General features: G+C 46.6%; 2 protein-coding genes across 2 annotated transcripts in view; one reads left to right on the top strand and one right to left on the bottom strand.

Annotated features, from left to right (window-relative positions):
- Positions 1 to 20873, bottom strand: part of LOC144169581 (aquaporin-9-like) — a 114719-nt gene extending 93846 nt beyond the window's left edge. Inside the window, exon 1 of the mRNA XM_077698820.1 lies at positions 20521 to 20873. Within this exon, the coding sequence (XP_077554946.1) occupies positions 20521 to 20586 (66 nt within the window). The 5' untranslated portion in view covers positions 20587 to 20873. The remainder of the gene's footprint in view (positions 1 to 20520) is intronic.
- A 456-nt stretch (positions 20874 to 21329) lies between these two features.
- On the top strand, positions 21330 to 24052 carry LOC144169580 (uncharacterized). The gene has a single exon (XM_077698818.1). The coding sequence runs from the start codon at positions 21877 to 21879 to the stop codon at positions 23947 to 23949; it is 2073 nt and encodes a 690-aa protein (XP_077554944.1). The 5' UTR covers positions 21330 to 21876; the 3' UTR covers positions 23950 to 24052.
- The last annotated feature ends 1697 nt before the right edge of the window (positions 24053 to 25749 follow it).

Raw genomic sequence — 25749 nt, 5'->3', positions numbered from 1 at the left:
GGGCAGTTTTGTTGCCGGCATACAATAAATTATATCGCAATGACATGATATGCCAAACCGCAGCGGCCTACAATTTAATGCCGCCCTTTACAGCGCGCAACAAGGCATGTTTCCGGGCGCGCGCAGCTTCGTCCAGCTCATGAGCAGAGGATTCGGTCGCCGCTGATGCCTGCAAGCGGCAGTGCAACCAGCGCCCCTCTATAGCCCAGCGCTGCCTTTTGAAGACCGTCTCGCCGAGCATGACACGCCAGCAGAGCGACGACTAAACATATCAGATAGGGCGGCGGGGGCAGTGCGAACACTATTTGACCGGCACTCCATGGTTCCCGTCGGCACCCATACGCGGCGCAGCGATGCAGTTCGGCCACCGCTCCCGTGCTCCGTTTACTTCTGCGCGCACCTGTACATGTGCCGTCAGAAGTAACTGGAGCACGGGAGCTGTGGCCAAACTGCATAGGAGCGCCGTGTGGCTACACCGGCGGTAAACGGAAGGAGCAGAACACGCATGCGCGCCCGCCGACGGTGATGGCCTGCAGCTATACTTCTCAACCGACTTCTTTTAACGCGGCTTCGAGCATTATTCGCAGCATACTGGTCTCGGCGATGGCGCTGATAGCGGAGGCGGTATCTGGCAGCGTCGCTCACACATTTTCAGCGCAGTTGGCTAGATTCCACTGTAGCTATAGATGGTCCTACCCGGGTTAAATTTTATGCATGCTCTTACCGACATCAACAGCCCTTCGCTGTTTTGTTTTGCGGAAATTACAGATACCAAATATCACCAAATAGACGCGAGTAAATGTTGGCGAACCGGCAAGATGAGGCAGTGTAAAACTGAATCCTTCAGCTCCGTATAAACAACATTTTTAGTACCACACTTCCACCGAGCTATATACTCCAGGTTCGCTGCGCAAAAATTGTCCAAGAAATCGCTCGTGGATTGCAGGCGTCACAAAAGAAGGACATTTATCACCAGCAAAACGCGGAAGTAAAGATCGAGGAGCCATGCTTTTGCATGCGTAATTAAGCTTATCTGTGGGCAATAGAATCTACTTGGATTGACACAAACTCTGCCGTTTAGAGCGAACCTTCGTTATAACAAAACCGCTTTGCTCAAAATCTCCCTTTTTTTTTTCGAAGTGTTCCAAGGAGGATTAAGAGCAAATCATCTTCGCTTTTGACGAGCTACCGGTTATAATCAATCCAGTCTCCTGTCCCGAGTACTTCGTGATAGACAGGGTTTACAATATTAGTTTGCAGAAATGTCAAAGGAATGCGCTCCTGGACGCCAATTACGTTACACAGAACCCGTACAAGTCGATGTTCGAGAATCAGCCAGACTAGGAAATGAAGGCGAAAAGGTTGGATTGAACAAGTTACCGGAATCTTTCAATTTCCTAGAAGGCTGGAAAGGAAAATAAACAGCGCGTGGACGCGGAGGAGAGCGTACCAGCGAAGATTTTATTCTTGTAAACGCAGAGCTCTTACACAGAACACGTACGATGACGAACGCTGACTACTAAACAGTTGTTTTCAACGCGGGGCGCTCTTCTTAAACACGTGACCCGCATTGAAAACAATAAACTGGCTACTAGCGAGCGCTCGTCTCTGCCGCCTCTCTCCCTTTCGAGGTCTCATCTTTGCTCTGCTTGCTTTTGTTTTGGAACAGCACGCACCAAGAGACCAGGCAAAATTAGCGCCATTCTCAGTATTGTTCTTCAAGTCCTTACGAGATTCTAACGGGCCAGTTTTGATGTTCATAACAAGGGTTCTGTCGCACGATGCTGCCATGTTATCAACGGTGCGTTTTACACCACCTCTATAATTTTCTGCAATTGACTTTCTCTGTTCAAGTAATACAGACGAAGAAACACAAACAGCAATTCGATGATGATGATGATGACGGTGTTTTGATTTTAATGGCGCACGGCCAACAAAGGGCAAAGAGCGCCAAACGAAAGTAATTTCATGTGAGTGACATGAAAGTAAAAGTAAAGCATTTTAGTAAAATTAAACGAAGTAAAACACACGGTAATGAAGATGACTGGTGCAAAGGGCCAGGTTGTCGAGATGCATGGTAAGAAATGAGATGTAAAACTTTTACGTCGGTAAGAAACTCAAAAACACGTTTGACTGAAAACATAGGCTCGTTTCATAAAAAAAGTGTGACGGGTGTTGTGGAATATGTCATGCGTATATTGTGTGAAGTATTTGCGCCGTGTTGTGTCAAGTGCCTTGCATTGAAAGAGTATGTTGATTACGGATCGGCCCTCTCCCCACCCGCTGCACATGGATCTTGGTGATCCAGTGAGCAGGTGGGAGTATGTGTGTGTGGCCTATCCGTAACCTTGCTAAGGCAACTTCTGTGTCTGTTGTGTGAATCGGCTGTGTATCGTCTCAAGTGCGGGTTTGCCATGTGCAGTTTGTTGTCTGTCTGTTCACTCCAATGTCTTTTCCATGTTTTACGTAGTTGTTGTTTTATGTGTGGCTTGAAGTCGTTGTAGGGTACTGTTGTTATGTGCACTATGTTTGTGAGTGCAGCAGCGGTAATTTCATCTGCCGTATCGTTTCCCGCGATCCCTGAGTGGCCTGGGATCGCGGGAAACAAGACGGTAGAAGGGAAACAGCACTTCGATTCAAAAGTTTCGAGGGGAGCTTAGCACTACAGTTAATTGATATTGAGAAGAAAACTCAGTATCGTAGGTCGCACGTGTTAAGAGTGGCGTTTTGTGGTTTACGCACGCGACGATGCGTGTATACGCATACTGACAGTTTTTTGTGTCAGTTAAGTCCCGCTAAAAAGGAGTGTTATGCTGCAGGACAGCCTAGGTGGTACCTTCAGCAGCTCGAACTCACGTGTTCTTAATTTCGGCCATTTCGCAAGTTCGCGCCGTCGTAAGGCGCTGGCCCAGCAAAAAGGCAGGCAGTCACGACTGCCCTTGCAGTGTATACTATGCCTGCGGTTAGTGAAGCCGCCACGCGTTTTCTCTTGCAGTTTCTTGTGGAAGCGTATTCCCCAGCATTATCTGCGCGTTTCGGTCATCCATATGTCGCAGGATGTACGACCGCAGCGATTAGTGCTTTTACGGCACTTATCGCTACAGAAAAGATGTCGTGCCTCATGTCCTCGGCAGTTTAGCCACAGCGAATGAACTTTTAATGCAGTGAAGTTACCGAAGCAAGTTACCAGCGATCCATGCGTACCGCACCGTTAGCTGACAATAACGGTTCCTGATACTTGCACCGATATTCTGTGACAATTCATACCAGAGGAGTCAAGAGCTGAGATTGAGGCCAATGCTGTAATAGCGTTGCCAGCCTGCCATTTTTTTCAACCGCTCCGCTGTGGTGGCAAAAGCAGCACCGGCATGCAAGCAGTTAAGATCAACCCAGAGTTGCCGCTTGCGCCCCGCACTTCCCCGATAAAGAAGCACATGACAGCAGCGCACGTGAGAGCAGGTGCTCGGATATGCGGGTGGCCGTGTATCACTACGACGGAACAGCTGCTTTGGTGGCTACCATGCGGCTGCATGACTCGGCTGCAGGACTATTCGTCGGAAGGCACTTCGTAATAGGGAAACTCGTAGTAGGGCAATTCGTTGCACAGGGCAATTAGTAATAGGGTAGTTTGTCGAAATGACGATTCGTAGCTCCTATGAACGTGTCCAAAAACTGTGAAATGGGCTGGTCGGTAGTGGTTCATTCTACTCGCACGCGAAACGACAGGCTGGGGCAAAGACGAAACGCGGGTACAGTGGAAGCTAACAACGAAATTTTATTGAAGCCAAGAGGCAAATGCATCGCGCCTTCCCAGAATGAACGCGTCGTGCGTTATAATGAACGTGAAAAGTGACACAAACGACATTACCGTGCTTCGACGCAAGTACCTCACGAGACACTCTTATTCCTGTTATCCAAAATCAAAAAGAGCTACCTTGATTTTATCGAGTAAATTGCCACGTAGCCAAGGACGACGCAGGGTTCTTCAAGGAACAAAGTTTATTGGAACGAACTTGTCCTGCGCAAAAACTCGTATTACACAAGCGTCGAAGAAGTCAACACAGTGACGTCCACAGGCGATCGTCGGCGAATCGAATCCTCTGTACAGATTAATCTGTAGTGCTCTCGTGACAAAGCACACGAACGAATATTCATGCATTCCTACCTGAGCTAGCCTTCATTTCTGAGCGGATTTTCAAACAGCTAACCTGGGTTGGTTCTGGAGAATGGCTGTGGTTATCTGTGGGTTTAACAAAAATTAACGCGCAGATTAAAGACGTCAGCGGACCTCTTCTTCAACATATCCAGTAGGTGTTTTGTACAGTTCCTCGGTTCACAGTATATAAAAATCCTTCCCGAACCAGCATTTCCCCGTTTCTTTCAGTGCTAATGAATTCCATAGCGACTGCGAATAAAAAAAACGCTTATATTAGTCATTTTCTAGCATTTAGCTGATGAACGTTATTTTGTCAGTCTTGAAAGTTCGTTCTGGAAGCTGCAGGCTCACTGAACCCCTAATATTCGGCCTCGAGTGATAAAATTGGCCCGGAAAACACGCAGCCTCCCTTGCAGTGGTGGATTTTTTTTTTTAGAAGCTGTCTGAGGTTGCATTTTCTACACACACACATTCGATACCCTTTTTTCCAGTAGTCCATTGTGCTTTACAGATAAAGTTTTTTTGTCGACGAATAGCCCTATGACAAACTTCCCTACGTGACCAATTGTCCTGCGACGAATTGCCCTATTGCGAAATGCCGTATTACGAATTGTCTTTCGACGAACGGTCCGTACGCCGCATGGCTCAGCAGCCGCCCGCCTCGTCTTCTTGCAACCATCTCTCCTTCTCAAGAGTAGGTTTCCGAGGGAAGCCGTAAGATTTCTTCGTGTCGCTTCTTGAAGTATCTAGGTCTTCTCGGTATAGGACGTTTTGGTACGCGGGAGTTCGGGCACAAAAACGAGTACAGACGCGCGTTTTAAGTAGCAACATGTACGCGACGTTGGTTGACGTGGCTGCTGTCAAGCGCTCACGAGTTCTTGCGCGCAATTCTCTGCTACTTTTGGGCCAGCGGAAGGTTACGCAGCCGTACCATATAATGTATACGTATTTATTCGCGGTCCACAACAGAATAACTGTGTTGTGATCCTCTACAATCCGTAGCTTTTAGATACATTTATTGTTATTACAGTTAAACCTGGATGTAACGAATCTGTATGTAACGAATTCCTGGATTTAACGAAGTGTGTCAATTCCTCATTTCCACATTCATTGAAGTCCATGTATTTGCGACCTGTAAGTAACGAAGGAGTTGCGACGGTTGACCTGGATGCAACGAATTCCCTACGCTAATGAGTCAAGGTTTCTTGCCCTCTTTCTGAAAAATCGGCTGGCGAAATGCACTAATTTAGCGAATTTCGCCCGCACCGCAATCTCTCGTGCGTTTCCACGCGTGTGAGTGCGGCGTCGGTTACGTGCTAGGCCTGTCGGCGTGTTGTCGCGTGTGTCCCCTGATATCTGTGGTATGGGTTCGTGGATGATTTCTGCTGTCTGAATACGAAAAGATTTGTCTTTTCAAGGCAAGATCGCAATTTTAAATGCCGTCTCCGTCGGCGAGAAATAAGAACGTCACCACCCGGTACAGTCTCCCAGCTAGCATCCCTCAACAATTTTGACAGAAGAAAAGGGCATGAAGTTCGCGAAAAGGCGCCCTTTCAGCCTTAGTTTGGTTCTTGAAACGCGTTAAGGCACCGAAAAGCATCAAAAAGCAAAAGTGATACTTAGTTACGTTTGTGATTTCGGGGGCCACGTTAGTAGCAGCAAGCGCAAATCACGCAGTTTTTCGGTGTGAAATTAGCGGTGAGATCTTTGAGTGGCGCCCCCTGGCTCTGACGTCGGCTTAGGGATTCGCGCCGCTGTCGTCTGATACACTCCGCTTGTGAGGGGCAACAGTGCCTGGGCTAGAAATCGCCCGCTTCGTTGCTGTAGTGCGTTAAAAAGCGTATTTCTAGCGACTCAGTTATTTTGCCAGCTTCTGACGCATCTGAATAATTTGAAGCTGTATCCCCCACAAGTTTGCAACACACGAAGAGATAGAGAACAACTTTCTTCAGAGTATCGGTCAGAAGATCGTGTGTAACTCGTCCTTTCTTGCTTATTCGCGAGGATCAGCGATCAGAGCTTCTCGATATGTATTCAAAATACGTAGGCTTCCCTGCAGTATTTTTGAGATGCTCCTATGAAGACTCAACAGTCTAATACTACGTACCAAGCAGCGGCCTCTACACGCTCATCGCACAGCAGGAAATAAAGCGGTTTTCTTCTGTTTCTTTCGTTGTTGTCTTGTATCGGATTAATGTTTCTTGCTTTTTTTTTCTGTCCAACGCATTCATTTTTCTGCGCCGTCACCAATTTCTTATTAGGAGGTTTCGGGATGTTTGGGAGCCTCACAAAGGTCGTGTGGATATTTCCTTCATTTTGTAAGGCATACGTTCCCTTCTTCACGAATTGGCTTTCATTACGGCTGCGTGCCAGAAGGTGCATATCCGCAGCGTGCTTTGTTTATTCACATGCAAATACAATGAGAAGGTTTGTGCTACGCCACCGCGATCGCGCCCTTAATTAACAACGTGGTCCACAGTACTCGAAGGCGGCTTTTGTGCTCCGAATTCCTATCGTAATTATATCGTTATCATAAAGAACTGACTCTCAACTCGAACAATGATGACATGATTACGGTGTTGAAGGCATGATATACTCGCTAACTAACGTAATAAATGGTATACCTGCATATATTACAAGACTCGAAACCGAAGAATTCCAAGTAGCTCTTTATTGCTTTTCAACCCTTCCAGGCGCGAAGAACAAATCCTATTCTACTCGGGATGGCGTTCTATAATTTGAAGAAAATTACTTTTACTCTCTTGTCCTGGACTGAGAACCCGGCCCACTAACCAGATCGATTTAATTGTTAAACAAAGTTTTCCCCTCCTCCTCTTACTCCTCCTCCTCCTCTTGAGTGCAGTTTTCCTATAACGGATATCCGAATATCGGGAAGATATGGCTGTGCAAAATGTTCCGAAATATCCCTCCAGGTCTTAACAAACATATATGTGTTACTATAAATTTAACGAAGACGTGACTCGTTTTGCTCAATAAACCTCCATACTGGTTAGATGCCTGGTATAGAATCAGCAAGCGCGTATATACACACTGGGTTATTTGGAACTCAACCTACAGTTTTTGCAGTCTATAGTGCATGTCGGCAAATTTATTGTCGGCATGTCGGCATGTCGGCATGTCGGCATGTCGGCAAATAACAACGTAAAGTGATGTGACAAAACGCGTTCGAGCGTTCGGCAAGGTTGCAAAAACTGTTTTACCTTACATATGATTACCGGGAATCGTGATACCTTCTGCCAAAGCCGACAGCCCTGAAGGCCTAGAATTTGTTTTGGTCTTCCATTTTCGCTGTTGTCGGTTCAGCTGACTGTTCCTTTTGTTCGAATGCTGACATGAGAAGCTGACGCCTAGCTCCGACTCTTCGCGCTCGGCACACGACCGGCTTCGCAAGGAATGGGGTGACGCCGGCAGTGTTTCTCCCGTAGCGGTATCCAAAACTATACTTTAATTGATACCATGAGCTAGTGTATGCGATTTTAAGCCTATTATTATGATAAAAAGTTACCCACACGCCAATTCTGGTGCGGACAAGCATCAGACGTTGACCGAGCGCAAAGAAACAGCAGGGAGAGCGATCCTGAGTGAAGCAGACGACAAATGCGAGAATCCCTAAGCTGACGTCACGGAGGCGCGCTTCGCAGCGCCGCCTGTGTTCGCGCTCACCGCCAATATATCCTTGAACACGAGTGAGTTCATCTTCACGGATGTCTACCCTTTTGGCTTCGTTTCTGCATCATTCCCGCCAGCTTTAATTCGAAACCTGCATGTAACGAAAACCTGGATGTAACGAAAAAAATGCGAAATTTGTAACTTCGTTATATCCAGGTTTAACTGTATTTCAATTTTTTGCGACTTATCACCAGTTTCTTTTATTTGAAAATCAGTGACATGATGATAGTAATGCTTTTTTTTTCCACAGTCCGGCACGTGCTACAACGGCTGCATAGTTGCAGCCGTCGCAGCGGGGCGAAGGAAACTCTGGCTTTCTAACGCAGTGACGAATAACTTGCAGTTCTTAGCATTCCCATTCATGTGTATTGCACATGTGCTAATAATATAATGCACATAATGCGTTATTACATAATGCGCATAGTGTCTTATTAGCAATGATTTACAGAAGACACTTCCTTTACCCTACTGGACACTTCCATCCCGGCCTAATCACCATTTCTATGAACACCGTTGTGTTTAAGGGTGATTTAAGAGTTGGGAAATACTCCAAAATAATATGCAGGTCTCGTAAATGCTGCTTTTATGCAACATTCAAAGAAATATTCTGTTGATATAGGACTGCTCATTTGCACTTCTCGGCGTTCTGTTGCAAAGGTACTGGACACAGTAAATATCCTAGCTCTGAAAGCGAGAGCATTACGACTTCACCCTGTGATACATAAGCAGACTTAAGTGCCCCCGAGGAATCTTTTTATCATTGTATTTCATCAAGTATTGCGTAAACGCAGTCACCTTCAATTCATCCACTGCTTCCCCAGAATTATGCATTAATTTATTCTCCGTGGACGCGGTGTGCCGCCTCGTGCTCTCCCCACACCCTCCTCCCCGCTAAGCTTTTGTAGCGTAACCTACACTGGCCGAGGTTGAGCAGTTTCGCGTGGGCCGTGAAGAGCTGTTCTGCGCAAGCGCGAGGAGCATTGGATTGGTTTGGATCGGATCGGATCAGACTGGCTTGGCTTGGATTGGAATGGATTGGCTTAGATTGGATTGGCTTGGATTAGATTAAATTGGATTGTGTTGGGTTGAAATCCCATCCAATTGGAGTACGGGTGTGTAGAGAATTGGGTCTGCACATTCGCCGGTCTGCGCATTCCAGAGGAGTGACGTCATAGCCGCGGCAGACGCACTGGCGCCGGCGCGTGCCTAGCTGTGCGCCTCCGTTGCGCAGTCGTTAAGTCTGACGCTGCGCAGGAGCCGCTTGATAGCCGTTTCGCGTGGCTCCTGGAGAGCTGTGCTGCGCATGCGCAAGGAGCAGTGACTGGACTGGACTGGACTGGATTGAATTGGATTGGATTGGATTGGACTGTACTGTACTGGGTTAGATTGAATTGGATTGGATTGGCTTGGAAATCGTTTTAGCAACAGTAAGCATAATCAGTTAATCCTAGACAACCAGGAAACCTAAGAATAACCAGCTGAACCTTAGCTAACGCTATGTAGTATAACCTGGCATAGCCGAGCTAAGCCAGTGCTAATTTTTTTGGAAACATCCCGCTGTCGACACTCAACATCGCTCGATTTTTCGACTCATGAGGTATATAAGGCTTTCGCGTTTAAGAAACGAAAACCAATAACGGCTAGCGCCCTATGAAGTGCGACGGCGTAAACAGAACAGAAGAAACGCCAGAAAGAAACAACGCCCGGCTCATTTCCGTCACCGCCCTTAATGTTCGCCGAGGAAGCTATAATGAGCGTGACTCCTTCGTGTCGGCGCGCACAATCCGATTATCGAAACCATCCGACCGCATGAGGGACACCAAGACGACGCGCTCTGCGAGCACAACAGAAAACCACTGGCGGAAATGTTGCTTTCCTCGTCTTGAAGATTCCATGGCGGCCCTATTCTGGCGCGACCCGCGGAACAAATTAGCTCGCCAACTAATGGCGCCATGTACGGATTCCGACAAAACTGGTAAAGAAGAACCCTCGGCGACTTCTCGGAGGACACCAATCGCTGTGCCGTGGCCTCGAACAAAAAACACAGAAAAGTCCAAAAGAACTTTTTTGGCTGCGCTGCGAATTCTGCTTCGTGCCGAAACACGGCTGCCCTGCCGAATGCCAACGCCCCTAAAAAATTATTAATCCGCAGCCCGGCCCCAGTCACCTATAGGCGCAGTCCAAACGAGGGCAAGAAACCAAACTCGATTGTTCGTAATAACTCTCAGTTAATTACACCAATGAAGCTTGTTAGGATTACAGGCAAACATGGTCTGTCTACAGGCAAACATAGCTACCGTTTCACGGTGGCTTAGCGATGTTACTGAATGGCTTAGGAGCAGCGGCTTCGTGTTATTTGTATTAAAACTGAGCGGCCCAGTGTCATGTAATTTGTTTCGGGGGGAGTTCTGAAAAAACAAGAGTCACGGCCCTTTCCGTAACCGTACATCTCCCGTATAGGCCCGTGTGAGGAGACAGTAATTCCGAATATGTTTACAACTCCACGGTGTGCTGACTAAAAATGAGACGTAAATGAATATTCCGTGCAACGCGAGAGTCGTCTTTGCGTCCAATTGCACAGTATTTTATTTCTGAAATGCCTAATGTAGATATCTACCTTAGATTTACCAGCTACAGAGGAATCGCAAAAAAGTTGGCATTGCCGCAAAAGGTATCCTTCTCACGGGCGTATCTTGCCGACGGACCACGACGAGAACAGGGGCACACGAGCGAGTTCGCCATAAAAAAACTTCGGGCAGGCCTTCTTAATACGTGACCTCCCGCTAGCTTAACGAACGCATTTATAATCATGCGTTAATGAATTAACAATAACACAGACCCAAGTGGAATGGGTCTGTATGCTTCTTTTAATTGTTGTATAATAGACATGCCTCGGTGCCTCTGTTCCGAAAAGGCTGCATATCGAAGCGCCCGCTGGCAAAACCTCCTGTCTTCAAAAGTCCTGAGCCGCTCCTTGAAAGCCGTTCGAATCCTGCGTGGCCGCCTCAGGTCTGGCAGCGCAAATATCCTAGTCGGCGATGCGACCGTGAATCTATTTATGCGCAAAACTGCCTCTCCTTCGCGGCTTGCCCAAACAAGCCCGCCTCCATGAGAGGCGACGATCGGCGCCCGCAGCTGCCTGCGCGGGATCGCTTGCCTCGCGCCGTGCATGTTCGCGTCGATCAGGGCTATGCAATAAGCTGGCTCGAAGCAAAAAAAAAATTGAAGCAGGAGCCACGATGCTGGTTGCCTACGGTGTGTGAAACTGTGGCGCCGGGTTCCGACTGATGCCGCAACTGTCGTAATAACTTTAAAGAATGACGTCATATTTCACGTCTCAGCCAACCGAACTCCGGGACACGCCGTTTTTTTTACGTCCATATAGAACACGATATGGTTTTTGCGCCGGCAGTCTGAACATAGCCTAACACGGTGTCTGAAGGCTCATGACGTCACCTGCAAGAGCAGCGATAAGGCGCAGTTTCTGGCTGCTTTGCCGTGGGCCATGCACCTGGAGGCACAGCGCTGCCGCTCGCGAAAGCGCATGCAATCACCCACGTGGCGCCGTTGGCCACGTGGCCGCACGTTCGCCTTTTGTTTTTCTCGGTAAAACGTTGACAGGAAACAGCCCAGAGCGGTCTTTTCAAGCGAAGCTTGAAATGACTTGAACGTGCTATGATGACGACGACGACTCGAATTTACGTTCGCATGTCTATGGGTAGGTCGCCATGGGTGATTCGTTCGGCCAAAGAGCAGGCGTTTCTGCGGGCACGCGCTCCTGAGAGTAATCATGAGCGTGCTCGTGAGCGTGCTCGTGAGCATCGTGCGGACTCCGAAGTTCGTCAGGCGGAAGTAAAGACCAACAAGCGGTGACGAAGGCCTCAGTTGTCGTTGTGCAATGCGCGTTGACCATCGATCTTTGCGTATTTTACCACCATTTCGTTTAGAAAAGAGACAATTTTTTCTCTCCATCTTCTGTCTCCGTTCTGCTTACCGTTATCCCACTTATTTAGACGCAGTTTTAAACCCATTGTTTTGATCTGTTTCTGTAAAAAAAACGATCCGATCAGAATCCGTCAGTAAGGGGAGACTGCGATGCTTCTTTATGCACCCGTGTTCTGCCTCGAATGTGCCCAAGGTTTGCTTCGCGCTCGACAATGCTGACGTGTGCGAGCGGTGCCACCAGTGACCAGTGCTTGTAGTTCTGAAGGTTCTTGCCTTTACACGTTTCTTGTTCAAGCAGTTCGTCATGGCAGAAGTGCTTTCATAATTTGGGAAACAGTTTCGAAGACAAGGGGCAACGCCAAAAGAATAAAGCGAAGCGGGAAAATCGACGCAAAAAAACCCAGCCCCACAGCGAAGCTATGTGGGGCAGCTGGGTTGGTTGAGGACGATTGCGTATGACAAAGCTTTTCCCGTACAAGTCTGCCCTCGCAGGCAATATACCACTAGGTTCCGCGCGAACTCTAATGAGTGATTGTGTGGGTGATGATGCAACCAGACGAGGATGTTACGTCATGACGGAAATTTGCACCACTTACGTCCACAATATGACGTCACTTTCCGTCACGACATCGCGTTTGCCGTTAAAGGTTCGTATTGGCTCCTTCCACCATTATGTAAAGTTTGAGCCAACGACGTTGAAGCGTCCTCAAATGGGCCATGAAGACAAAATACAACCTTGTTCCATTTGAAAGAACTTTGGAAGCTCATTCATCTCCATTCCAGCCACGAAAGCTTTCAAATTGAGAAAATGCAAGCAATATTGAAGAACTTTCATATTTCGCGCCATACTGACGTAATATGGGCAGGAGTGACGTGATGTGGGCCGGAACTAAAAAACATTTCCTCAGTGTGTTAACTACGCGTTAGAATTCAAGTGATGGGAATAAGCGGAACTAGGGGCCCCACTACAATCTCCCAGACAGGTTCCTTGGCGTTGGCTTACATCGGTGGCCTCCAATCGCACAAACAAGGTTCTGTGACGTCATAGAAAAAGTTCCGGAAAGTGACTGGGGAATCGCCACTGTTGAATGTGATTTCTGTAATGTCTCGCTTATTTGTTTGAAGTCGGCGACAAAACTGGTATTTTTGTTATCGGGACAAAGCAGTCTTTTTAATGAACCGAACTTGCATTTTGCTTTCACGGCCCCTTTAAGGTCCCCTGGGTGGTCCCTTTAGCGCACCCCGTTAGGGCGCGCGATGAAAATAGGGTTTTGGCATAGCGGGTACCGTCCGCTAACGCTACGGCGGCGGGTGGGGGGGGGGGGGCCGACTGGGCAGGTGCACATTCGTTCCGGTAGGGTGGATTAGATCCCCGGGCCGGCCTCCCTGTGGGGCAACTTCCTCCCCCACTCCGCTGAGGGGCAACTTCCTCCTCGCCCTCCCCGCACGCGCCTGCGCAGTCGGGCCCCCGTAACCCGCCGGCTTAGCGTGAGCCTCCGGTAGCCGCTATGCCGCTATCGTCGTTCTCGTCAGCAAACGTTGTTGGCTTAGCTCTAAATACAGTAAACTTTGGTTACAACGAAGTACTCGGGAGAGAAAACTGAATTCTTTATGAGCGGTATTTCGTTAAAAGCGGGAATGATTTGCTCTCTTCGCAGTGCAGCACTCCGGATGAAGCGGCGTTTCGACTAAAGCGATTCTTTGAATTACTACGGTTTACTGCAGTTATATGCAGCTATAATATCGGATACCTAAACAACCACGCCCATTCGAAAATGCGATTTAAGAAAGTTCAGGCGCGGCAAGATCACCGGGACGAGACGCTTTCGCGTCTATTACTCGCCCTAAATATGTCGGAGGGGGTTTCATGGTAGGTGCGGATGTTGAGCCAAAAATAGAGCAGTTCACAATTGTCCTTATTTTCTTTTTGACACGGTGCCTTTGCGTGTGTCCATAGATTATACCACACTGGCTTTAAATGCTGCCTTTTCGGAGCTTACTGTGCACGTTCAGCATACCTGACGCCTTAATTGCTTGCATTGCACAATTTAGCGATAGCAGGTATCAATATAACTATAAAAATCGAATTTCCGCCTTCATGCAACCGAGGTTAAAACTCTTATACAAAGCAATCAAGCTTCCAACCCGTGCAAATACATAATATGTATAGACAGTTCTTAGTATCTCTTACTGTTAATTTTACCCCACAGCTACACTTTTTTATGTATGAACCACGAGTTTCACACTAATGTATGTTATAGTTGAGGCAACGAGCAGGTTTAGACAGTGGTAATCTCGGGTAACTTGATTTTGTATCACAGGCATTGAAGCGTTTACACGAAACATCTCGTGTGTATCTTTTTATGGTCGTATAGTCATTTGCGTTTTAAAAATGCGTTTAACGATTCAAACATCGTTTTCGCTACTAAACGTTAAAAAACAATAAAGCTCACATGCTACTTTCATCGCGGAAAAATTAAGCTGAAACATGGCAGCAAGGTTGCGGCATCTTGTCACAATGAACAGGAAAAACGTCGTTCAAACGTTAGAGAACGATGCTGGATGCAAGTCTGGAAAAAAATTAGTTTTGAAAGTCACCCCCACAACATCTCAGAAATATGTCACAGCAACGTTGAAAATGAATGGCCGCGGGCTTTGTCACACATAATTGCTGCTTGGCTCAGCGATGTGGAGTCGAGTATCTGACATCACTCGACCTTCAACTTGAAAACAATAACTAAGTCATTACTCACACGTTTTTCTCTCTAGGGTAAGTCGTACTCATCTCTGTGACACTTAATTTGACACCATTATTATTAGCAAGTGAGTGGTGTTGACAACGCATTCCCATATTGGTTGCACCTAGCACCCTTCGCCGGCGATACCTCGCATTTGACGCTCAATCTTCATATGTCACGCTGCTTTGGCGAGGCCATTAGTTGGGTCGTACTCCTGCTTCTAATATTAATAACTCATACGTGCATGCGCGACTGATATACGCCTAACTACCCACCAACCAACGCCACACATTTTTGCTTTCTACGCCTACACGTCATCTCTGAAACTGATCATAACAACCATACGACCTAGTCTGCTATTTGGAAGCGTTAACTTGATATCTGGTTTTTATACTTACGGTGATTTTTTTTTTACGCTTACGTGCGTTTAAATAGTACTGTAAGCATTATCTGTTTCCTTTCATTTAAGCCCCCATCTTCACTCACCGCCGCAATCGACACCGTACTCACATATATGACACCTCCACGAACCTTAACAACCGGTCGACCACAATATGATGTTGGTTAAACTCCAACCGCTCATTCCTTTGAGATTATCATCAAGTCCGTGACGTTATATATGGTCATGGCCGAGCGGCGAGGTCACTTGCGGGTTGCGTCATCATTTGCAATGCTGAATCACCGCCACATTTCTACCCTTGCTTCAAAATTAGCTTTCAGCGGAAAGTCGGCGTTCCCTCACCGTATTGTAACTGCTGATGACACCACTCGTGGTTATGACGCCGATTCCGCCGAAGTACGGCTGTGGGTCCGAGAGTAAGCCGAGCCGCCCGCTTCATTGTCTGCCGCTCTGATCTGCACGTGTAAATGTTTCTTGCTAGCGAATAGCGAACCTTCATTGTAACTGCCGATGACACCACTCCTGGTTATGACGCCGATTCCGCCGAAGTACGGCTGTGGGTCCGAGAGTAAGCCGAGCCGCCCGCTTCATTGTCTGCCGCTCTGATCTGCACGTGTAAATGTTTCTTGCTAGCGAATAGCGAACCTTCAGTGCTCAGCTCATGACGCCTCGAATGCGGTCATGGAAGAGTCGGTTGTGTGAATACACCACTACTGACGCAGGAACGGGGTTATGCAGGTTGCGTCATTGTTAGCACCAAACAGATAGTGTGCGATCACCACCACCACCACCACAACCATCGTCATCATGCAGGATATCTCCCATCGCCCTCTAACCACTCGCCCTGCGATGCCCGAATTCATTCTTCAAAGCTAGTTTTCGCTACAAGGTTGACTTCTGCAAAGTGCGCTAAGCGCTGATGAAATCCTTTCCGGTCATGACGCCGTGCGTGCCGTTTAAGATTTGGCTCAATCCCTTCGCCGATACGGGGCACTTCGAGCCAGTGACCTTGCGATGACCTTAAGGCAATTGTCTGCACTACTTCCTCTGGGTACGTGATGGTCGCAGACATGCGCTTACAAGCGCTCGGACAGACAGCGTGTAGGTCATTTGCATCCCTTGCGGACACTGCTGAAAAAGCGTTTACACGCGTCTCAAGCAGCCGTTTTCGAGAATATCTGAATATTCGCGCCCTCACCACTGTACTCGCGTGAATGAGAACGATATGACAGCAGTGATGTCGATTCATATTTGACTGTTTAGAAAATTACTTTCAAACCTTTGGGCAGTTCGTGCGTCGACGAAACCCCTGACAGGTCGATGACGCCAATGTACATGAGTATCTATTGTCGACGCCGTACAACGATCCCAAAAAGCCACAGAATCGATTAGGTGAAGATTCGCTGTAGCACTCAGCCCGGCTGCCCCACGACATCATTGTCGGAAAGAGCAGCTAATTTTTCTAAATGCGTTGAAGCTCCGCTGGGGGCTGAACCAGTTGGTATCGAGAAAAGGCCTGCCAGCTTCCGAAATGCTTTGAATAAAGGCCGGCGGTGAAGGGAACGCGCAATCTATCTTCCTGTCGTGTTTCTCTCAGGAAAGTTTTCACATTTCACCGTAACATAAATTCGCTCAAAAAGATTGGCCGGCCATGTTTGCTCCTCTTTCATAAAATCTGACATTTTGAAAGTGTTAAATTTCGATTCGCGTCTTGTCTTCCAGGCCTCCGCACGGAAGATATATATATATATATATATATATATATATATATATATATATATATATATATATATATATATATATATATATATATATATATAGAAAGATAGATCGGCAGTCTACAACGCCAAAGGAGGCATAGGGGTTATATATATAGCGCATCAGAAATTGGAAATGAGGGGCTCAGTGAAATAAGACAGAAAATAAGGGTTGGCAGTCAAGAAAACTTCGGAAAGCAAAGGGGAGGTTGTGGTGGGTCATAGAAACAGATGAATTTTTTGAGTCAGAAAGAAAGTGCTGAAAAAATGCCCGCCGGGTGGGATCCGTACCCACGACCTCCAGAATACCGGTCTGGTGCGATAACCACTACGCTACCGGCAGGGCTGTTTCCCCAGCATTTTCTCGGGTATTTATGTTAAGGTTTTTTTTTTATTTCCTGCACTAGGGGGTGGTAGCTAGCGCCACTCGGACTACTCAAGGTCCCCTTCACCCCGAGTAGTCCGAGTGGAGCTAGCTACCCCCCCCCCCCTAGTGCAGGAAACAAAAAAAAAACCCTTATATATATATATATATATATATATATATATATATATATATATATATATATATATATATATATATATATATATATATATAAAATCATCACCACCAGCCTATCTACGCCCATTGCAGGGCAAAGGCCTCTCCCATGAATCTCCAATTACCCCGGTCCTGTGCTAACTGCGACCAATTTATCCCCGCAAACTTCTTGATCTCATATGCCTATCTACCTTTCCGCCGCCCCCTGCAACGCTTGCCTTCTCTAGGGATCCACTCTGTTACCCTTAAAGGAGCACTGACACGAAAACTTTATGTTACACTTTTATTGCTTTTATCGATGCTTAATGGTCTGGCGATCCTGAAACAGCACTTCAAATACTTCAGCGCGCGATAGTTAATTACACTGAACGGCCTGAAAATCGTTTGTTTCAAATTCCCGCGCTTTCATCCCGAACGGCGCATATGACAGCCTCCCAGTTTGACCTCACCGCTTTGTGCGGACGTCACCGGCCAACACCACCTAGACTTTTGGCCGCGCGCGTGAAGTGACGTCACGAGTTTTTGACGAGCGCTGTCGCGTCACTTTTTTTTCCTCTCCTGGGGTGATGTCACGCTGATGTCCATTTGCTGAGTGCCGCTCCGCGCGCTGCTCCGTCGGCGCGATAAATGCGATCCAATTGAACGATGTTCTTCGTGTCGCAGGCCGCTCATATTTCAGCCAGGGTATTCTGTTGAGTGAAGGAAGCGAACTGTGCAATAATGGGCCTCCTCGATTATCAGTCCCGGATCGTCCGCGGACTGCCCGAGACGCGATCCGGCGCTCGTTTTTCCCATGTATTCCTATGAGACTTCCGGTCCGAGGGCAGTCCTCGGACTGCCCGCGGACCGTCCAGGGCTGGTAAATCGAGGAGGCCCAATATTAACGCCGAAAATTGGTGTCAGTGCTCCTTTAATGACGAACGGTTATCTTGCCTTCGCATTACATGCCCGGCCCACGTCCATTTCTTCTTCTTACTTTATATATATATATATATATATATATATATATATATATATATATATATATATATATATATATATATATATATATATATATATATATATATCCGAACCCACGAACCTGGAGGTCGTGGGTTTGGATCCCACCTGGCGGGCATTTTTTCTCCACTTTCTTTCTTTCTAAATTCTTTATCTGTTTCAATTACCTACCACATCCTCCCCTTTGCTTTCCGAGGTTTTCTTGACTGCCAACCCTTATTTCTGTCGTATATATATATATATATATATATATATATATATATATATATATATATATATATATATATATATATATATATATATATATATAAATATATATAAATATATATATATATATATATATATATATATATATATACAGTGTGTTGCGACGATAACTGGAACACTTTAAAAAATTTTCCTGAGCGATCGGCCGCTCTGTTCGCGCTCAAACTTCACACAAAGGTCGCATTTTGTGGTCTATTTTGTTTGACACCGGGAACAACAACGGTAGTTACCTGTTTATTCTGAAAATAAATAAAAACGATTTTCGCCTATGGGAAAATGGCCGCTGATTTGGACGTGTGAGCCCGAAAACCGGGTTTTCTGATCGTCTGTTAGCTCATTTCTAGGTGCATTTTCTGATCGTCTGCTGCACCATTTGGCTCCGTACGTGAATCCCAAACATGCGTTTTACTCTGCAGGTGGTTCCATCGTTCCAACATCAACTTGCGCTGGCTCGCACGTCCAAATCAGCGGCCATTTTCCCATAGGCGAAAATCGTTTTTATTTATTTTCAGAAAAAACAGGTAAGTACCGTTGTTGTTCCCGGTGTCAAACAAAATAGACCACAAAATGCGACCTTTGTGTGAAGTTTGAGCGCGAACAGAGCGGCGGATCGCTCAGGAAAAAATTTTAAAGTGTTCCAGTTATCGCCGCAACACCCTGTATATATATATATATATATATATATATATTATGCACCACTACAGCAACAATCCATTCTCGAATTGTCGGCACTGTTGCTGACTCAGTTACACTATTAAACTATCAAATTCAGACGCGGGCCCTGTGTCTCCCTCGAAGAAAGATGCGCGCTCGTGCGTATCGGAACCATATTAAGGGCAAATTACAACGGGGAGATTTCTAAGTATTTTGTCGACACGATCCCAATTTTTATCCTTGGACGCCGGCAGCCGAAATTCTTCAGTCTAATTGTGTTAAAAATACCCCAATATTCGTGTCGGTGAAGTAGAGTTTTAGGCGGCAACGGGGCTTTAGAGAGTGGAACGCCATCGCCTATATAGACTCCAAACGAATACCGTTAACATTGAATATCAGCTGCCTTGCATCAGCCACAGAGCGACGTCCATGCGCCATCTCGAACTGCCTGTAACATCGCGACGTGCTAGACAAACCGAGAGTGCTTCTATATTCGATATCAAGCATACTTGGGATTCATAAATATGGAAGTACGCGAAATAGGCGAATTCTCCACTTATTAGCTCGCCATGCGCACAATGCATATTGCACAATAATTTAAAAAAAATGCATACATCTATTTATGTCCCTCAGATCGTGCCGGCAGTTGATACCGTGGACATTTCTAGGACCTCAGGGGCGCACAGACAGGCCAGAGATTGCATGCAAGCAATTGTAAGCGCTAGCATTGTCTGTCCGTGGGAGGGCTGGTTGGAGGCAAGGTTGCGGCGAAGAAGATTTTCGCTATAGTATATATGCGCGTGCATGCGAGCATAATGGCACTGACGGGTTGCGCAAACATAACAGTCTTGAAACCAACCTGTGTTTAAATTTAGGCCACATCAGGCGCCATACGTAGATTGCATCATATACTCAAAATGGGAACTTGATCATGGCAATTCCGATTTTGTATTCGATAGAGCCTGGACAGCATTTTTAATGCTCCCATTAAATGACTGTAAACGTTCTGAACAATTCGTACAGATCCGCTATCCACCTTCTCGTCACAGGCACTCAACGTAGGAAACGCGGGCACATCATTTTTGGTTCTTTACAGCAAGACGCTTAACTGGTCCTGGTCCGACACTTTTCGCAACAGTAAATTTCGGTTTCGGGAAAATTCGGGAGAATTAACAGTATTGGTGAGCCGTCTAGCTATCATATACGACCAGTGATTGACTCCGTTATGGCAGCGCTTGCGCATAAGCGCCCCAGTTAGAAATCGAAACTTGAAAAGCGCGGCGCAAGGTCACAACGGACTACAAATACAGGCAACTTTTTTCTGTGGGGTCCCTTTTAAATCGCGTTCATATTACGAATGTTACAAGACTTACAATGAGCACCGCCGTTCCGATGAACTCGTTGATAAGTTCTCGCAGGAGGGTGTTTTCTATTTTCATTTTGAAGCGTTTCGGGACAGTCCGCCACCAAGCCGGCTCCTGTCAACGCTTTCCGAGCAGCGCCAGCTCTCCGGCGCCTCACCGGCGTTCGACTTCTCCGCAGTGACGGGAGGGGATCAAACAGATCTCACGGTCGAGCTTCGGCTCTGACGTTCATCCCCGCTTTTCGCCCGCCGTGGGGTTACCTTGCTGAGGAGGCCTGCGAGAATCCCCCCCGCCGAGAACGACGCCGGGCCCGAAATCCCTCGCGACCCGAGCTCGAGCCCTTTTGATTTTGATGATGCGGAGTGCTTTTTTCCAACTGGATGAGGCAGCGGCAGCCGTCCCATTGCTTGCTGAGCACGATTGGAGGCGCTTTCGGTTTCGTTTTCAAATGGGAAGTTAAGTAATACAGCGTAAGAGTATCTACTTTTCTTGAATGCAGGTTAGGCGCTGGTTAGGGCCAAATAATATTAATTACTAATAATTAGACTTTTCTCTGCACTTAAGTGTTTATTTCCTCATCGCTGGTCCCGCTGAAGTAAAGGAAGAGTGCTTGGCCCCTTGATGCGGGGAAGGCGCTATAGAGAATTATCAGTTTACAGTTTGTTCGCCGAACTTTTTTACACCTTGCGAAACATTAAGAGTGTACTAGAAGGACCCTTCTAGTACACTTAAAAGATGGCACGAAAGTTCCTTGAGAAAAAGCCATATTATTTGTAGTCATTGAGAATGTTTGCAGTTGAGTCAATCCGAAAGCAAATCCCTATGCCATAGAGTCCCTATGCATCCGCGATGTTACGGCAGGTTACGGTGAAAAGCTGTGTTGCTACAGTCATAACCTCATTTTGCTACAGTGAACTGTAATGCTGCCGAGAGTTATGTGTGAAATGACGTTTGAGCTGATGTTTTTTCTGTACCAGTAACAAAAAGAAAACGTGATATGTTTTACTATAAGCATGTTTTACGCTGGGTGTGCAGCTCACGTTAGGACGAATGCGTCACCGTTGCCGCGCTGCTTGATTTGCCGGGGTTGCTGCAACTTCTTTTATTAGGAGCTAGCGACACATGGGATCCTATTTTGCAACCAGTACGTCTTTATTTATCAGTTCTGTGGCCGTGTTCGGAGCGGCTGTGAAGAATGACTGTATAGTTGCTTTTTGGTGATGTGCACAGCCTGACAAGTCTTATCGTCGCAAGCGTGTAAAGCGGTACTGCGTTTCCCAGGTTGTGCGGAAGGTTCATTGGTGTGAACTGGCAGCCTCCATTGACATTGAGGACACCGAGAAACCCAGTGCAGCCGGCTGCAAAATGGGCACGTCTTCTCTGCATGACGACTCGCGCTTCATAGAAGACGTCTTGGTAACGCTACGAGCGAAGATGCCCAGTGCTCTGGATGCGCCGTTCTTTGACGATGGTATTGACTTCGCTGGTATCACGACCAAGCTGTCGTCGTGGAATGCAGTGCTGAACCCTGTTGGCATAGAACTGTGCGAATTCGAACCTGGAAAGTTGGCCATGTCGTCGTTCGGCACCTACCGTGACCTGACTGGAACCGACAGCCTCGTGCAAGAAGCCGCCGTCGCCTTTTATTGGGCGCTGAAAACGTTCCGATGCATCAAAAAGGTCAAGTTCTCCCACCCCATGTTTCTCTTGCACTGCTTCCCATTCGTGAAGCGGGCCTTCTTGGAAAACGACTCTGTCGACGTGCTCAAATTGTATTACCCCGACGAAGGCCCGTACTCCTCTGAAGAGTTTATAGACGCCTTAAAAATGACTCAGCTTCGGCGCATTGATCTCTGCGGCCTAGAGCTTGATGCCTCGGGAATTGAGAAGCTGTCGCATCTTCTTAAACAGAACCAGCAACTTGAAATTGCCTCTCTGCAATACAAGATGTTGGGGGATGTACCGCCATTTCTGATGACGACGCTGCAGTGCCTTCCTTGCTTAAAAAGGCTTTCATGGCGAAGCAATGGTTTGGTACCAGTGGAAGTTGATGGCATTGCACAGCTCCTGCTAACAACAGGGACTCTCGACGAGCTTGAGATACATTACTCCGACGAGGATGCCGACGTAACCGTGCTTAAACCTGTTGCGCAGTCTCTTGGGCAAAATCACACACTTTGTGCATTGACCTTCTACTATGTATTCTTGTGTGATGCTGGAGCGGAGTTGATTGCAAATGCGTTAAAAGGAAATGGGCACATAAAGCATCTCAAGTTAGACCACTGTGAAATTGGTGATGTTGGAGGCAGTGCAGTTGCAAAAATGCTGGTATCGAATGAAACCCTGGAGGAAGTGAACCTTTCGAACAACTTGATGGCAAATGGAGCTGGCAAACAGTTTGCAGAAGCACTTATTGTAAACAGAGTGCTAAAAAAATTGAGCCTGGCTGCCAATCACATTGGTACCTCTGCTGCAATCTTGATAGCCAGGGCAGTTGCGGGCAACGACATTATTGAAGAGGTTGACATGGGTGCCATATATTCCGATGACTTTGCTTCAGATGCCCTTGAGTTTGCTCTTGGAGACGGACAATCGGAAGGTTGTGACAACGCGGATGAGCAGTTGGCGAAAGTATTTGCGGAACTGAAGTCTTTTGAGCGCATCACTGCAAGTTGGGGTGATGCAGGGATTTCCGAGCTGGCAAGTACCGTAAAGTCCTCGAGCAAAATTAAAAAGGTTTCACTCGAAGGCCTTTGTGAGATATCGGTAGAAGACGAAAAGAAGCTCTTTGAAGCTCTCTTGAGCAATAGCACCGTTGAAGAGCTGGAACTCCCGATCGACCTTCCATTCTATGACGAGGCTGCTGCTCTACTTGCCGAGTACATCAGGACCACAGCGTCTCTGAAACGCTTATCCTTCTCAGTGGAGTTCAACCAAAAGGAGGCAATAGCTGTGCTTGCTGATGCCCTCGCACAGAACAGAAGCATCCATCATCTTGAAATCGTATGTTCTCATGTAGATGAGTACTTTGAACAGTGTCTCGCGGAGGTACTGCGACGAAACGGCACAATTGAAACTTTGGTTCTCAATGATTTTGCCGGCCAGTTTGAGTTAACTGAGCACGAGCCCTTGGTGCCGCTTTCATCGGGGTTGAAGGAAAACTATGTTCTGACGAAGTTCAAGAATGAATTTTCTTGGATGCCATGGACTGGGATTGCTGAAGTTCAAAAGGTTGTCCGAAGGAACAGAGCGATGTTGAACGTGGCCGTCCGCCTCGTTCTTGGTCAGATTGAGGACATTTCTGGTGTGCCTCGTGAGGCTGTAAACATGTTAACACTACAAAGGCTTTTAAAGCTAATTCAGAAGCTTGCTAAAGTTCCCACTGAGACTGCTCAGCGCAAAATCGAAGCAGCAAAGGTGCAGATGGAAAGTTGTTAAGCATAAGAGCCATGCAAGTGGTGAATTCATTGTGTACATATTCTATGAAAGCTGTTATCAAATAAAAAAATATTTTCAGGTAGCCAGTGGGTTGTACTTACCATGCTTCTGTAACTGGCATGCCACTCGGAACAAAGCAGCTTTGTAATACTCCCAAATATAAACACAGGTAATTTTTAAAGGCCGTCTTAATTATCCCTTTGTGACACGGCGTGTACAATTGCGCACGCGACTTTTAAGAGCGTTTTTGTGAGTTACTATCGTCGTCATCCCCGCTTGAACCGCTCAGCCAGCATTCGCATTTCCCGCTCTTTCGCAGGAAGTTACTTGGGGTTCAGAAAGGGGTTCAAAAAGTGGGTCCCAGAAAGACCTACAGAGCGGTTCAAGAACGCCTACTTGACATGCCAAATGCTCTGCACATCAAGTAGGTGTTCTTGGTTTTACGTTTTCTATCCACTTAAAACGTTTATTAATGCAAAACTCAAGCTGTTACCTTAATGTATAAGGGCTACAAATCACAGTATACGTTTTATTGTAGCAAAAATGGTTAGGAAACTGTGGTCATGTTTATGATAGCGTGTTTACGATTAGGACATGGCCTAATTTATTAACTACTTATGAGATTGAGTTTATGGTTTTTAAGTGAAATTTTGGTTATCAAAGACATTCATAGGCAGTTTCAAATTTTTCTGATGGCCACATCTTAATGCGTGTCGCAAAGGGTTATTCTGAGAGCAGGGAAGGGTCTCAATTACGGTGATTTTTATTGTGCATTTCCGATAAACACAGTATTTCAAAGTCTTGCATATTTTTTATGCAATAACGCATGTCCTTAGGTCCATACACTATATGTATCTATTTCTTAGCCTAAACGTTGCCATAGCTACTACGTGTAATTATTGGCCCCTTAAGCGTTAGCAAATGATAAGATCCGCTTTACGCTCCCTAGCTTTCGCATCACAAACTGAGTGCAAAGGAACTTTAGTGTACAAGATCAAGAGCAACTTATTTGCCTATTCTCTGTGCTTAGAAAAAGGACAAAAATGCATGGCTTACCTTGGTTTTTACATTGTTACTCAGTGTTAGGCAATATCTGGTTACCTCTCCCCTTTTATTCTCTCCTAAATTTTGGCACCTGATTATGCAACGGTCAAGTTATTATAAGTGGATTGAAAATTACTTCGTCTGCTTTCGTTTAATTAATCTCCCTTGGTAGTTCAATTGCATGATATGGGGGGATATTTCGCTTGCCCTTACCTTAACTGGACAAAAGTGACGCCAAGAAGCGCACGGTGCTACACTGTACATATAGATATGTACCGTATCTATGGAAGATTTAGTGATATCCTGATGAACGCAGGTTGGTGTACCTCAAGAAGTGGAGTTGCATTTGTTAGACAATGAGCCTAGCTGGACAGGCCAGGCAGAGCAAACACTCCATGGTGATCGGCAACATGGCAATCCAACCACAAGCGAGCCAGCTGCTGGCCAACACGCTTCTTCACCGCAGTCTTCAGGGATCCGTTTTCACGGTGTGCCACATTACATTGCACCTACCCACACACTAGTATAGCTGTCACGTCTTCCTAGCGTTGTCTTTTTCTTTGCGAATTTGCGGCTCGGAGGGGACGCAGATGCACACATGAAATATACACGTGCCTACAGGTGTCACAAAAGGCAAAGGGAGGGGGAAAGAAACAGGTTCATCCTGTAGACTTCATCTCTTGGTCATTTGAATAACTTGATGCGGAGACTGGTTGAATGCGCATTCAGCTCGGGGGTGCCTCAGACTATGGGATA

This window comes from Haemaphysalis longicornis, unplaced genomic scaffold, assembly GCF_048455015.1.
Source record: "Haemaphysalis longicornis isolate Haplotype H1 unplaced genomic scaffold, Haemaphysalis longicornis Haplotype H1 scaffold_2, whole genome shotgun sequence".
NCBI classification, from domain to species: Eukaryota; Metazoa; Arthropoda; class Arachnida; order Ixodida; family Ixodidae; genus Haemaphysalis; species Haemaphysalis longicornis.
Note: the sequence above shows the minus strand (reverse complement) of the source record. Positions and strands in the feature narration are given on the sequence as shown.